Source organism: Panicum virgatum, chromosome 9N (assembly GCF_016808335.1).
Source record: "Panicum virgatum strain AP13 chromosome 9N, P.virgatum_v5, whole genome shotgun sequence".
Lineage (NCBI taxonomy): Eukaryota > Viridiplantae > Streptophyta > Magnoliopsida > Poales > Poaceae > Panicum > Panicum virgatum.
Window position 1 is genome coordinate 55,785,018 of NC_053153.1, and position 15,419 is coordinate 55,800,436.

Sequence of the window (15,419 nt, forward strand, 5' to 3'; positions counted from 1 at the left end):
CGAACCTCGCACATGGCAAAAGCGCCAAACGCGCGTACGGGTGATCTGGTCCGTCGGCCAAAGCGGCTGCCTGGCTTCCCAGGAGCATCACCGGGTGTCGCTGGCTTTGGGAATCCACTAGGGCTGAGCGCCTATTCTTGTTCACACGGACACGGTTACCCTCCGCCGCCGCCAAACTGTATGCAAATAGTGAGAAGACAGGGAGACATCCGTGTGAAGCGAACGGGCCTAATGTGGGCTTGGGTACGTCCGTTCTTGGCGGTTTTTTATTTTTTATTTTCGTTTTTTACAAAAATATATTTTCGTTTTCGAAATTTACAGAAATATACCCCGGCCGCCCCGCTGCCGGGCGGCCGGGACCTGGTCGCCCCGCAGCGGGGCGGCAGGGGCTTTTATGCAAAAAATTTTGCGAAAATATTTGTGCGTAGGTCCATGAGGGCCGATCGCCCGGCAGCGGGGCGGCCGGCCCTGGCCGCCCGGTTGCAGGGCGACCGGCTCTCCCACCTTTATATAAGGGTTGGCTGGTCCCCCACACCTCATTTGCATCACTAAAATTCCAGAAACCAAGAAAAAAGGAGGGAGGGAGAGAGGCGAAGCCCTGCCGGATTTTCGAGCCGGCGACTGCAGGTAACCAAAATTCTTCTACGCTTTACTAATAGATTATGTTGTAATTATTTTTGTTGAAACAGTAGATTAGCAATCAATTTAATATCATGATTGTGTGTCCAGATATGTCGAGCAAGCTTCTTTTTCAAATTCATTATGGTGACTACTATATTTCTCATGATGCGTATGGAATAGATCTATCAGCTTTTGAACGAAGAGAGTGCGGAATAGATAAACCCTTAGAGATGAGTTTTGGTTCCATACGTAAATGCCTTTACGAGAGAAAATCCACGAACATGACGCATTACCATATTATAACACTCTGCATGGTTGGTTATCTCGATCACATATCGACGACCACCAGTGTCGTGTAGAATTGACCACTTCTCCTTAGGTGCATCCTTAATCCACTGTGTGAAAGGTCCGCCGCTGGAACGTCTCCGGCTAGAGGTTGAGGCCTGTTCCTTTAGTAGCTCGGCGCACATGTTATCTAGCACCTGCCACAATGCACCAAACTTCCGCTGCTGATTCTGAGTGCACAACCTCTTGAACAAATTCATAAGTTCATTATTCTTGAAGCGCTCATAAAAGTTTGCACCCATATGCCTTATGCACCACCTACTCACAACATCTGGCCATAGAGGAGGTTGTTCTCGACTTTCTTCATGTAGTTGCCATATTGCTGCTAGAAGACCTGCATGTCTGTCACTGATGAGGCAAACATCAGGCCTTCCAGCAACAACGTGAATCTTCACACGTTCAAGGAACCAGTACCAGCTCTCTGTGTTCTCATTCTCAACAAAAGAAAAGGCGATGGGAACCACCTGCTTGTTGCAATCAACTCCAATCGCTGTCAGTATTGTCCCCTTATATCTTCCTGTCAAGAATGTGCCGTCAATACATAGAACAGGAAGACAATACATAAATGCCCTCACACATGCACTAAGGCAGAAGAAAGCACGAAGCAGAAACACAGGTCCCTCATATAAACTCGGTACAATGTAGGTATCAGTCGCGCTTCCAAGATTTCTCTGCACAATTGCTGACAGCATGTGAGGCAGATTATCATATGATGCCTCATATGTGCCGAATCTCATCTCAAACACCTTTTGTTTTACCCGCCAAGCCTTTGCATAACTGATTTTGTATTGAAAACGGTTGTCGATGTCCCTAATTATCAATTTTGGCTCATAATCAATTTTGTCCAGAATCACCCCATTCATCTTCTTGGCCACGAAAGTGGATGTGATGTTACGGTGAGTTTACACAACAGCAGTTAATCTACATGTATGTGGTGTAACAATTGAACACTCCCAGTGTGTCTTGTACTTGCCCTTGTAGGCATGTACTCGCCATGTACAATCGCCATTGACACACTTCACCTCATATTCTTTGCTGCTAGACTTCACAACTCTGAATTCCTTCCTCAACGATATAGCTCAAAGCTTCACAGCATCTTTCACAGCTTCAATGCTAGGATACTTTGCCCCCTGCACAACCTCATTCTCTCTGTATCCGTACTCATTACTCCTAATATCCTGTATCACTGGATTTCCAAAACTCTTGTCTCGCCATTCACCTAGCAACGGGTAGTCCTCATCGTCTGATGAGTCCCCACATTCTTCCATCATTCGAGGCTCTTGGTCTTCATTCTGTACAGCTTCCACTATTCTAGGTATCCGCTCCCCCTCATCAGCTAAACCTTGCGGCTCAGGTTGAATGACATGCACGTTCTGATCTTCTTTTTCTCCTACCTGATTAGTTATACCTTGCGGCTCAGGTTCTGTGACATGCATGTTCTGATCTTCATTTTCTTGTTCCACTACTTGGTTCATATGAGATGATGTACTTGTTGACCCGTCACCGAAATGGGCTGTCTTCTGGTGAATCTGAATTAGCATTGCAAGAGGCCACCCGCGGTCAAGAGCTGCTTGCATGTAAGTCCGCCATTCTTCGGTGTTTGCTATAAGCATCAATTCTAGGGGTGGGCATTCGGTTCTTCGGTTCGGTTCGGTTCGGTTCCTCGGTTTTCGAAGAAATTCGGTTCCTAGAAAATAGGAACCGATCGGTTCCAAGAAATTTCAGGAACCGAGTATTTCGGTTCTCGGTTCTTTCGGTTGGGTTTCGGTTCTAACCGAACTAACCGAATTTTTTTACCGAAAGCTAAGATAACAAGAAAAATATACATGTTCTATAGCAAATTTAGACAATACTTCCTCTACTTTAGAGAATAATAATTGAGAAGAGAACAATAACAATATAGTAAGAGAAATACATGGCAATTGAAGTATGATACATCACATGTAAACTAAATATACTCTTACAAAATGCAAAGTTTATGTAATTCGGTTCTTTCGGTTAATTCGGTTACCCGAGGGTAGGAACCGAATTTTTTTCGGTTATTTCGGTTCTTCAATATCTGGAACCGAACAAGGAACCGAATTTTTCGATTCCGGTTATTTTGGTTTCGGTTCGTGTTTTTTCGGTTCGGTTCTTCGGTTTCTGTTAAATTTGCCCACCCCTAATCAACTCCCAGAAATCCCCTTTAGTTCCCCAATTTGTCACAGTCTGAACGGTTAGGAAATGAGTCTTTGGATTCACATTGAATATCTCGTGAAGCCATTTGCGTATGGAACCAAAACTCCTCTCTAAGGTTTTATATATTCCGCACTCTCTTCGTTCAAAAGCTGATAGATCTACTCCATACGCATCATGAGAAATATAGTAGTCACCATAATGAACTTGAAAACGAAGCTTGTCGACATATCTGGACACACAATCATGATATTAAATTGATTACTAATCTACTGTTTCAACAAAAATAATTACAACATAATCTATTAGTAAAGCGTAGAAGAATTTTGGTTACCTGCAGTCGCCGGCTCGAAAATCCGGCAGGGCTTCGCCTCTCTCCCTCCCTCCCTCTTTTTTCTTGGTTTCTGAAATTTTAGTGATGCAAATGAGGGGTGGGGGACCAACTAACCCTTATATAAGGGTGGGAGAGCCGGTCGCCCTGCAGCCGGTCGGCCAGGGCCGGCCGCCCCGCTGCCGGGCGACCGGTCCCCAAGGACCTGCGCACAAATATTTGCGCAAAAGTTTTTGCACAAAAGCCCCTGCCGCCCCGCAGCGGGGCGACTAGGTCCCGGTCGCCCGGCAGCAGGACGGCCGGAGTATATTCCTGTAAATTTCGAAAACGAAAATATATTTTTGTAAAAAACGAAAATAAAAATAAAAAAATAAAAAAACCGCTCCACCTACGTGGGCCAGTTTTATTCGGGCACAACGTGGTTTGGGCCATGGACATCTTTTGGCCCAGATAGGTTGCAGAGGGTATACACCCGAATTGTGAAATGAAAATACATGCCCAAAAATAGCAATGACTGGAACATACCCAAAATAGTAAGGATAGAAGAAAAGAATTAAGAAACATTCGCAAAATAGTAAGGAGAGAAGAAAAGATTTAAGGAAACATGCCCAAAATGAATTATAAAATACTCCCTCCATTCATAGATGATAGTCTTACTTTAAAATCTGAGATTTTCACATTTGATAGTCTTATTTGAACCCATCCATGACTTGCCTCTTGCAACCAAAATCATTGGTTAAATTTGAGACGGCCATTAAGCACTTATACCTGGGAAATAACTATTTTGTACGTGGACCACGAAAGTTACCTCATCAGTACTAGTTTAAGTATTAAAGGTTGCTTGTTTCAAATGAGATAAAATAATAAAAATATGATAGGATAAGTAGGATTGATAAGCAATACGTTTACCTTGGTCATTTTGCCCATCCTAAACAAGATTATCATTTGTGAATGGAGGGACTATAAATGATTTAGTCCGATATTACGAATGATTCATATAGAGCTCCTAAAATTCGTATAGGGTTCCTACACCATCATCATGTCCATAGCCTACTTCGAAATGGCTAAACCTCTAAAACTTGAAAAATTATATGTCGTGATCGTACGCTGTGCGATCGCCATCAGCCAAAGAACACGAAGCAACCTATGAGATTCTAGCTGCACTTGTACAGATTTTAGATTCGACTGTTCTACATGCATGAAAATGGACTTCTTCCTTGACTCGGTAGTGGCATCATTGCTCTCGCTTTTATCCAATCCCCACCGCAGCAGGGGCGAAGCTATATGCACCGCAGTGGGTGCATATGCCCCCCTCCAAATAAATTTTTAATTATACTTTTCTAATATCAGCCCCATATGCACCCCCATCTTCCCAATGCTCTGCACCCCCCTTGATTCAGCCAGCAGATAAAGTAAAGAATAAGAAGTGAACTGATATTTTAGATAGTCTTCTCCATGACATGCTCCATGTTGACTGAAGCTCACATTATTGAATCAACTGATCTTTGTGTAATGTGAGTCTATGACCCCTTTACAACATCACCTAGGTGATCTGACAGAAATCAAAGATAACTTCTTTTGCGTACTCTCTCCGTTCAAAATTGTAAGTCATTCCAACTTTTATTTGGAGAGTCAAACTATCTTTGTATTTGACCAAAATTATAGAAAATGTTATACAATATTATAGCACCAAATAGATATACAATGAAAGTATATTTGATGAAGAAGCTAATTGTATTTATTTGGTATCGTAAATGTTACTCCCTTTGTCCCATTATTAGTCGTTTTGCCTTTTCTAGATACATAGATTTTGCCTCGTACACAATACATATCTAGATGCATATCAAATATTACGCACCTAGAAAAGCTAAGCGACAAATAGTTTGGTACGTAGGGAGTAGTACTTTATTATATAAACTTGATCAAACTTGAAATGTTTTGACTCTCCAAGAAGAAAGTTGGAATGACTTACGACCTTAAAAGGAGGCAGTATATATTAGAGATTTACAGCTGAGATTATTCAGCACCGGCAAATTCAAAGAAGTAAACTTGGCCAACAAGAGAAAGAAAAAGAAGTAAACTTACCAATTAGGAGAAACAAAAGGAAGTAAAATCGACCATTATAGGAGAAAGGAATGACTTAAAAGGATTACATGTTATTTACGATTAACATCCAAATTATTTATCCGTACATTGAGTAAGGATCAAATTAGATGCTATCCAGAAATATATTACAGAGAACAACTGAACAGCAGCAGACTAGTATACATGCCCCTCTCAAGATGAGCTTCCTTAATTTGGATGAGCTTGCATTATATTCTGTTAGCCGCTGATTATATCCTCGTAGAACTCCATGACCTTTGCAAAGAAAGCATCCCTGCAATCCATTTCATTTGTTTGAGCATACTAGGAAGGTTTTCAGTTTAGCGAAACGACTTGTAAGTTAAAGCTGAGCTTTGCTACAGACAGGTTATGCTTTTTTTCGAGAATTCGCAGGAGAGCTGTGTATTATTGTATTGAGAAGAAAATAGAATAGAATTTCTTACAACACGGGCCATAAGGGAGCGTGCACACATCTCAACAAGCAAGAATAAGACTATACAACACTAAATTACAACCGAAGGATATGTTATGCTTGTTTAGCCATTTTATCCCATGGTTGTCATGATTACTCTGGGAGCTGGGAATGTTCAGGATTTGGCTATACATATTGCTTACTGGCGACACATTACTTAGCTGACATGCATGCTCTATCTCGTGCATGTGCGGAATTCAGTAGGCTGGATAAAATAGCTGCTGGACTGTTTCATTACCTGTCAGGCTTGAATAGCAGGTAGCGGTACGCAAACCACTGCATGAGAAAAGGCAGTTCAAAAAAGGTGAAAAATTCATCAGATAAACGATAGTAGTAATGAAAAGGTACGCAAATGAGAAACTCTGAACACTTTAGGCCTCATGCAAAATATCATCTGAAGTTTTGACTCGGATGCGGTCCTTACCCCACTGTATCCAATTCCAACAACCTCCATCAGGCGTGGAACTATGGGGAGCCTGTCAATCGCCTGTATGGTGGCATCAAAGTTACCGTGAGTTAGTTTGGGGTTAATCTAACCGTACAGAAAAGCTTCAGAAACTTCCTTAACAAAAGTGACGGTTCAGTACCGATACTACTCCACCGGCGCTCCACATGACGAGCGTGACAGTGACGGCGAGTGTGGTCATGGCGAACTTGTTCTCGATCCCGTCCCACTGCACGAGCATCGAGCCGGCAAAGACATGGCATCATCAGGTTGCTTCAAGCAGCCGACGAAGTACGAACAACTAGGACGACAGATTGAAACAAAGACGCGTCATGCCGCTCACGTGCATACGCACCTCCTGTTTCAAGGCGTTGAGGAACTCGGTGAGCTCCTCGTTGGCGACCGTCGGCGCCGCCGCCGGCTCCCCGGCGGTCCCCGCGGCCACGGCCACCACGTTCCTCTCCAGCCGCTTGCCTGGAAATCAGAGACGACGCACGCGCCCGGCCCGGACTAACTAGTCAGAAACAGTGCGTGCCACCAAATGCTACTCGCGCGCACGGGCGCCACATCGATCGTTGCCACACTCACAGGATGCGGCGCGGGTCTGTCCCTGCGCCGCGAGACCGAGGCTCGGCAGCGCGGGCAGGTCGAGCCCGACGGAGCGCGCGGCGACGGCCTTGCCATTGCCGCCCTCGCCCTTGCCGATGGCCGGCGCCGCGGGGCTCGCCGCGCCCGTGGCGGCTCGGGCGGTCGGGGCCATGGCGTCGTCGCAAGGAGAGCGCGGCGAGAGCTGCGCTCGAGCTAGCTGACCGGTGCCACTCGGGGCCCGACGTCGCGGCGGTTAAGGCTAAATGGCTAATAACGTGGGGGCGCGGCGGCTGCTGGGGGTCGCGCTGATAAAAAGTGGGGCAGGCGCCAGACGGGGCGCCAGCGCCACACGTTCCCCGGGGAGAACGATAAGGTGGGGTTGGGTGTTTCGTGGCCGTCCGCCGGGGAGGGAATCGAACGGTGCCTCCCGTATGCGGTGCAGGGATCACCGGCGTCCGGATTAGCGAAGCTGCTGATTCGATCGGCCATGGATTAGTGCTCTGTGGGGAACACGACACTTCTTCTTGGGACCGGCCGCCTGCCCGGCACGTGTGGCAGTCTCCGCCGGGCTTCGCCGCCGTGCCGGCGGCCGGTGCCTGACCAATCGCGCGGCCGCCGCGTGTGAAGTCGCTTCTCCTCTAGCGCCTAGGCCCTAGTGGCTGTCGTCGCTGTCGACCTGTCGTCTTTGTCCGCGGCCGCACAGTTGTCGCCGGTGGCAGCAGATGCTCGAGTCGTGCGGCCGTTTTTGTGGTGCGGTGGTGCCGACGGCGGCAACGGAATAACTGGAAAAGAACGCGTGGGCCGCTGATCTGTGCGGGGGAGCGGGAGACTGGGTGGGCTTCTATTGGGCCGTTGTTGGGAGCCCCCTGTATTCTTTGAGCCCAGCCAAAATAGGTCCGAGAAAAAAAAACACGATTTGAATAGGCAGTTGGGCTGGTTCATGCATGTTTGTCGAGAGAAAATAGCTGAAAGTGAAATGTTCTTTTTTTGAGCTGAGAACTTGCCTGGGCAAGCATCTGAAAGTAAAGTTTAAATTTCATGGATTCTGTTCTTCAAAATGGTCCTGGAACGTACATGTATTTGGTAACCGCACATACAGAACTAGTACAAGTATATTCTGTGAATTTTCCTACACTCCTTCAGTCCTTTGGACATTTTAGTATGAACCTTGTCCGAAATCGAGCGATTGTAACTACCAAAACTCCTTTTTTTTTGTAAACCGTTTGCAACGACAAACAGCAGAAAAGTCGACCTTATTTGCAGAACGCTGAAGACGAACAACCAAACTTTTCCGAAGAAGAGGGGCTTCGAGCCGCCGCCGGCTAGGTCCTGAAGAGCTCCAGGCAGTGCTCCTGGTCCAAGTTCCTGCTCCAGAACTTCTTGTAGTACTCGTCGTACGTGTAGCTCCTGTACACGGCGGGGGTCTCGTCGGTGACGAGCTTCCGCGCGGGGCCCAGCACGACGCCGCTGCACGGGCAGAGGAACGACGCCACCGACAGGCGCTCCCGGTCGGAGTTCACGACCGCGCGGTGCCACACGCTCCGGTACTGCCCGTTGCTCAGCGCCTGGAGCTGGTCGCCGATGTTGACGACCAGCGCGCCGGGCCGCGGGTTGACGGCGACCCACCTGCCGGCGTGGAGCACCTGCAGGCCGGCGACGTCCTGGTCCATGAGCAGGATGGTGAGCGCGTTGGGGTCGGTGTGGGCGGGGAGCCCGTAGGTGAGCTCCGGCTCCGGGCACGGCGGGTAGAAGTTGACGGCCATGTGCTGCTCCTGCTCCCCCAGCGTCTGCTCCATGTAGCTCGCCTCCAGGCCCAGGCTCTCCGAGATCGCCGCGTACAGCCTGAACCCCAGCGCCCGGACCTCCCTGCAGTAGCTGCTAATGGTCTCCCTGCACGAACGACAACGCACATCAATGTCGATCAGAAATACAACTCCTACTTCATATATAACTTCTTTATAATTTAATCAAAGAACGTTATTAATATTTAGCAAAGATATATAATTGTCACATTATCATAGTAATCTACTACCAAGAATAGCACGTCACTGATGATTGCATCAATGTCATGACTGTGGCCTGATGCTGATTTGTTGAGAAAAACACTGCTGACTAGCTAGCTGCCAAACCAGCTGAACAAAACGAATAATGTGCCTGTCGAGAGGAGCAGATCGGCAGACACAGCTACATGTCTAGATTCCTCATGTGAACATGACATGTAGTAGCTCTCACGATGTTTCTACACGTGGCTACTATACTTTCTTTGTGTCTGGGCCTCTTTCACCGTGCTGTCCACATCGGCGTGTGAGCTACCTAATAGGCACATGGTGTGGAGTGATCAAATGCAAAAGGCGAAAACACTGGTCAGCCTGATGTGCATCGCCGGGGCCATGGATCACGTTGCTCGGTCGGTCTCGCTAGATAGATAGATATCCTGCTCACCTGCTGATGTGTTAGACCCCATCGTTGCAACCATGTGTGTGAAAGGGAAAGGGATGATCCGTATCTATCCTGACAGGTTTTATTTAGCTGGCTGGTTGTCTACTTGCACTTGAAAGCGGCGCCCTGATTCAGGCGATCAAAAGTTGTTTGTTCCTATGCTGTGCGCCACAACCTGGATGACGGCCTGATCTGCGATGTGTGTGTATAATTATATATCCATCCAGAAAAGAAGGCGTGCGCAATGCCGGGAGTTTCATGAATAGTCTAACACTTAAACCCCAGGAGTTTTATTTTTTTAGATAAGGAAAAACCGGCCTCAACTATCACATCGTGATAGCTTGCAGCCATTCCCCAGGAGTTTCATGAACAGTCTAAGACCTTGTTCCATTACAAAGGATTTATTCAAGGTTAGGAATAATAGGTATAATAAGAAACTCATAATGGGTACAACAAGATACCAGGATTTTTATACCGGAACGGAAACTAATTGTAACAAAATAGACTCAGGTTAGGTGTGAAATTTTTTTTCCGAACAAACAAGAGGTGTGGAATCAATTCCGATCTCTTGCTGAACCTATATTTTACTTCAATTAGTTCCCGATCCGAAATACATTATGAATCTCGATTACTTGTTGCATATATTATGAGTTTCGTGTATTATTTCTAGCTGGGAATGAATCGTATAACCGAACAAGAGCTTTCCTAAACCTCTGGTTTCGCCACCACAAAAGCAAGTTGCATTGATTCATGTCTATGCATTACTCATTCCGTTTTTAAAATATCAGTACTGATGTTCACCACCGGCGACACGGGATACGGGACCTCTCCCGCGACACCACGACAAGGCCACCAACCACCTCCTGGGTTCCTTGCGGTCAACAGAGCCGGAGGTGGAGCCCGACTGCCCAACAACCCCAAGGAAGATGATGGTGAGGGGCAGTTCTGCCGGACTACGGTGTGGTGTGGACGGTGCAGTACGGATCTGCCGTAGGCGGATCCAACAATCTCGGGGCCAGTTGGGATGATCTTGTGTCCGGATCGAGCACCCTCACTCGAAGTTCTAATCACCCGATGTTTAGTCAGGGTGGTAGGGGATGCTCATACTGTATGACATCGGGGATGAGCGGGGTGCCGTCAGTGAAGGCTAGTGAATGGGGGCTGGCTAGGATTGAATGGTTTCGGACAGCGGCACTCACTGTGATGTGGCCAGCATGACTTGAACCTGACACTAGCATTGACAACTTGCAGCATTGCCTGCAGCACGGAGGAGAAAAAAGATATTCCCTCCATCCTAAATTATAAGTCATTCCAAGAATTTTGGAGAATTAAAGTTTCTCAGATTTGATCAAATTTATATAATGATGTCCTCAACCTTTCTATTTCTTCATATAATTTTTTGTTAAAATTAAAATACTTTGACTCTCCAAGATTCTTGGAATGACTTATAATTTGAAACGGAGGGAGTAGCTCATTGTTAATGTGGACTTCTCCACCTCTTGATGCCTTAGAAAACGGTCCGGAGGATGTGTTGTTTCATGTTTGTATCTACCCAAGACTTGGTAGGAACTCCACCGTTCTAAATTGTTTGTCGTTTTGATTTTTCTAGATACATTAATTTTATTATGCACATATATAAGAGCATGATATATATTTAGATACTCATTTATGGGTAATGCACATATATAAGCATTTTTTAGATAATTAATTTTACTATGCACTGTATAAACATTACCTATAAAATTATACATTTAGAAAAGTCATAACAACTAATAATTTATCCTGCAGCTAGTTAATTCTAGTTGGCCAACTGCATTTATGGGTATGTAAGTCTTAATTATTATTTCAAAAGGTATTCTTTCTTAATTCCGTGAGCTACTACAACTGGCCACTGGGCCCACACTCGTCAGCTTCGCTTCATCGTTTCCTTTTCCTGTAATCAAGTGTTTCCTATTTCAGCTACTACGCATTTCAAATGCTCCGTGATGAGCCCCTTTTGCGTTAGCTTTACCTCTGCTCGTTTCAACAAGGACTGCTAGGACCTTTTACAAAAAAGGAAAAGCAAGGACTACTAGGAAGTGATTGAATAGAGTGTGATTAATCAATGAGAGGCAAAACAGTTAACGTACTTGAAGTCGGGCGGGTTGGACGGCCAATCGGGCACGAACTGGTCGAGGGGGTGGCAGTGCAGCCGGAGGTAGTCACGCCAGTTGTGCACCGTCTCCTTGCGCACGTTGAAGCTGGTGGACAGCCGAATCTTCCTGGTGGGGTCGTCGGAGTAGAGCTTGGCCTTCTCCTCCGCGGGCAGCCGGAAGAACTCGCGCGCCACGGCCATCACCTCCGCGATCAGCCCGTCGTCTATCCCGTGGTTCAGGACCTGCAAGCCAAACCTCATGAAACGCACGCTCGACGCTTCGCCGGTGGCGAGGCGATTTTTTATTTTGATTTGTTATATAATCACGGTACCTGGAAGAAGCCGTGCGAGCGGCAGGCGGCGCCGATGGCGGCGACGGCGGCGGCGCGATCGGGGCACGCCAGGTCGACGACGGGGATGGGCGCGCCGGAGACGACCTCGGCGAGGCGCGGGCGCTGCGCCTCCGGCCGGACGTAGTTCCCCGGCATGGTGCGGTGCGCGGCCGTCGAGAGGAGGTGCTCCGCCATGCGCCGCGCCGCGCCGGGCGGCGTGCTCACCGCGAGCCCACGGAGCTCTTGCGTGCGCGCGCGAAGCGGGGTGGAGCCGGCGGGCTGCTCGCCTTCGACATGGCTCTCCTGGAGGCGGGTCGCCACGCGCCTCTTATAGCGGACGAATGCCCTGCGGTGGGGGGCGGGGCCCGGCCGTCAGCCGCGGTGACGAGCGAGGGGACGCTGACCCCAGCGGTCGTTGGTCGGAGGCGTCTCGCGTCATCGCCGTGGCGGCCAGTGACATCACCGCGCCGTGGGCCGTTGCCGTGGCGGGCAAGTGGCCCTCGCCGCTCGCCGGCAGGCGGCAGCTGGGCGGAGCCCCTGCACGCTACTAGTATCTTTGTACCTGCCGAGATCAGTGACCCAGCACCGGCCACCAGCACCATGTGGAGCGTGGACGGTGGCTAACTGGTTGTGGTGCTCCCTTGCCGGATGCCCGGATCGCAGGATCCAAGAGCCAGATGACAGAGTGCCAGAGCAGATGCCTCGGGAGGATGTCTGGTCGTCGACGATCGATGCGGTGGTGGCCGGTTTTGGACAAAGCGTAGTGCAGGAGCTCGAGTCAGATCCACATCCACGTGATGCTCTGCCGTCGAAGTCGTACTGTTACACGGGGCAGGGGCTGCCCGAAGCAGATCTGCATTGCCGGGGAATGGCATGTCTAATTCCGAATTTCGCAGATTTCGACTGGTTGATTTTTGGCTGATTCAATAGTATTATGAGAGAGAATAAACTGAAATAAACCGTAATCAGACAACTCGAATTTGATTTTTAGGTCTCAAAAGACCGAGATCGAAGAACAATGTCTGTGTCATAATCATGTTTCCTCGCTAATTCGATATGTATGTGGAGAGAGTCGAGAAGTATCCGTTGATTCCAATTCCATGCTCTGAAAGTTCAACCAGACCGTAGGTAGAGTTCTGCTATGCTTTTGGAGGACCAAAGGAACATGTTCATCATTTCCCTTTGCACCAGGGAGTAGCAACTCGATCCATGTGGCGAACTACAACCACACAATATGCTCTCTGTTTGATTTCTTTCTTGCCTTTCTGACGCATCGAAACAGATGGATGCAGGCCGGGAGTCGTGATCTGTATTATAGATCAGACATTCAGACACAAGATGATGTCTGGGTGGAATATGGGAGGATAGGAATAAGAAAGACACAAGAGTGCTGGTTAGGATGATGCGGACAGCAGCAACATCAGACCTGATGATGACAAGCTCGCTTTCAACGCTAAGAGTAGAAATGTAGAATGGCGATAGGTAGACCGTGTACGCCAACGAGCATGGATGAGAAAATGAGTATCACAGGAGTGGACAAGACGAACTATTGGCTGTTTAGGTCAAATCAGATGGTTCCTAAGGTGTGACCGAGCAAACTCTATTATAAGTTAGCATTTGCCTTTGGTTTCATATTAAGCGACGATTGGGTGTCCATGTCAACAAATCCGGACACTCATCTCGGAAATTTAGCTCCACTGAAGGCAGGAAGGTAGGAGAGAAAATGTAGGCTATACTCAGATCATCTTCAGCAAATTACTCATACCTCTTTCTAATACTAAATTTTAGTGATTCCAATAGATTACCAATTTTATCCCCGATACCAAAATTTTTTGTGTGATCACCAACACACACCTCCCTCTTGCTCAAATATAGGGGATTCCTCCCTCCACCCTATCCTTTGAGTAATCTGCTGCAATGCTGACTACCAAAAACGTAAAAGATATTATTGGTGATGGAAAGAAAAAATATATAAGATAGGAGAGATAAATAATCTGATGTTCTCTTATTCAGTTATTCCATCTGCACAGGAAAACCCGCATAGCTTTAGCAAGTCCAGTAACATCAAGTGACCTACTATTTTTTTTTAATATACGATGTTTAATAGCTCTTCTTCTAGTAGTGCTCGCAACACATGCAATATATTTAAATGACAAAATAGCCAATCTCGCCCTTCAACTTCTGCGCAAAAGCCAACTTGGTCCCCCAACTCTCGTGAAGTCCAAATTAGTCCCTTAATTTCTATGAACTGGATCAACTTGGTCCCCAAACCGAGCTGGACAGCCACATCAGTGTTCCACGTCGTCCGTCGTGCTCATCTTATTCGTCCTTCCACTGGGTCACGTGCCGCGAGGTGGGCCCACATGCGTCCTGCGCTAGAGAGCAATACACTGGCTCTTAGCTCTCGAGGCCAAGGTTCACCAAACCGGTGGGAACCGGTCCGGTTTGGTCCGGTATCCAACCGGTCAAAATTCAAAATTTATATTTAAATTCAAAAAATGAAAAATTCCCAAAAAAATTCCTAAAAATACTTCAAGGTGCAATGAATCTAATAATGTCAATTTTCTCAAAAATTCGTTCATTTAGTATAGTTTGCGGGGATTTAAAGTTAAATCAAAAAAGAAAAAAAATGGGCTGGCCCATTATAGCCCACCGGTCAAACCGGCCGGTAAACCGGTAAAACCGGCCGGTAAACCGGTTGCACGGGAGCTTTTGAATTTGAATTTGAATTCAAACCGGTCAAACCGACCGGTAAACCGGTAAAACCAGCCGGTAAACCGGTTAAACCGGCCGGTAAACCGGTCGGAACCGGTTGCACGGGATTTTTTGAATTTATTTGAATTTAGATTTGAATTCAACCGGTTTCCACCGGTTACCGGTCAAACCGGTCCGGTAAATCGCTACCGGAGGGCGGCGGTTTGACCGGATCGGTCGGTTCGGTTAACCCTGCTCGAGGCACCTGAAAGGGCTAGAACGCCAATTGCGCTTCTTTGCAGGCGGCTGGGGACCGCGACGGTGCTAGTGGAGTGCATTGAGGAGTGGTGCCACGTGCGTGGCGCGGCGAACGCGACGATGGTGACGACGACGTCCAACAAAGCATGATGCTATTCACGGGCCGGTTCGGGTACGCCGTTTCGGTGGCCGGAGTTCCTGAGCTACCTCATGCACGCCTGGCCATCCCGAGCGGGACTGTGTACTCCAGATCATGCCACCGCTGGCGGCCACGGCCTACGCGCGCTTGCTCCCGCTGCAGGCCTTGGAGTTCCTCCCCGCCGACATGTCGACGCTCCTCGCCCACAAGCTCACGCTGGGCACCAGGACCGTCCCTCCCGCCATCGTTACCGTTCTCAGCATCTGGGACTCCACCAGATCCATCTGTTGACCCCTGCGTTCCCGCCGGCTGTGAGGATTCAGGCGAGGGGGAGAAAGACCTA

General features: G+C 47.9%; 2 protein-coding genes across 2 annotated transcripts; both read right to left on the reverse strand.

Annotated features, from left to right (window-relative positions):
* Positions 1-5,592: 5,592 nt before the first annotated feature.
* Positions 5,593-7,373, reverse strand: LOC120691988 (protein CURVATURE THYLAKOID 1B, chloroplastic-like). The gene is made up of 6 exons (XM_039975203.1): positions 7,081-7,373; positions 6,848-6,966; positions 6,635-6,721; positions 6,472-6,534; positions 6,286-6,323; positions 5,593-5,849 (listed from the first exon to the last, which is right to left on the reverse strand). Exons 1-6 carry the CDS (start codon positions 7,250-7,252, stop codon positions 5,795-5,797), a joined length of 534 nt encoding a protein of 177 aa, XP_039831137.1. The 5' UTR covers positions 7,253-7,373; the 3' UTR covers positions 5,593-5,794.
* A 724-nt stretch (positions 7,374-8,097) lies between these two features.
* LOC120691295 (flavanone 3-dioxygenase 2-like) lies at positions 8,098-12,291 on the reverse strand. Its single transcript, XM_039974341.1, has 3 exons — positions 11,986-12,291; positions 11,649-11,896; positions 8,098-8,970 (listed from the first exon to the last, which is right to left on the reverse strand). Exons 1-3 carry the CDS (start codon positions 12,178-12,180, stop codon positions 8,403-8,405), a joined length of 1,011 nt encoding a protein of 336 aa, XP_039830275.1. The 5' UTR covers positions 12,181-12,291; the 3' UTR covers positions 8,098-8,402.
* Between the last annotated feature and the right edge of the window lie 3,128 nt (positions 12,292-15,419).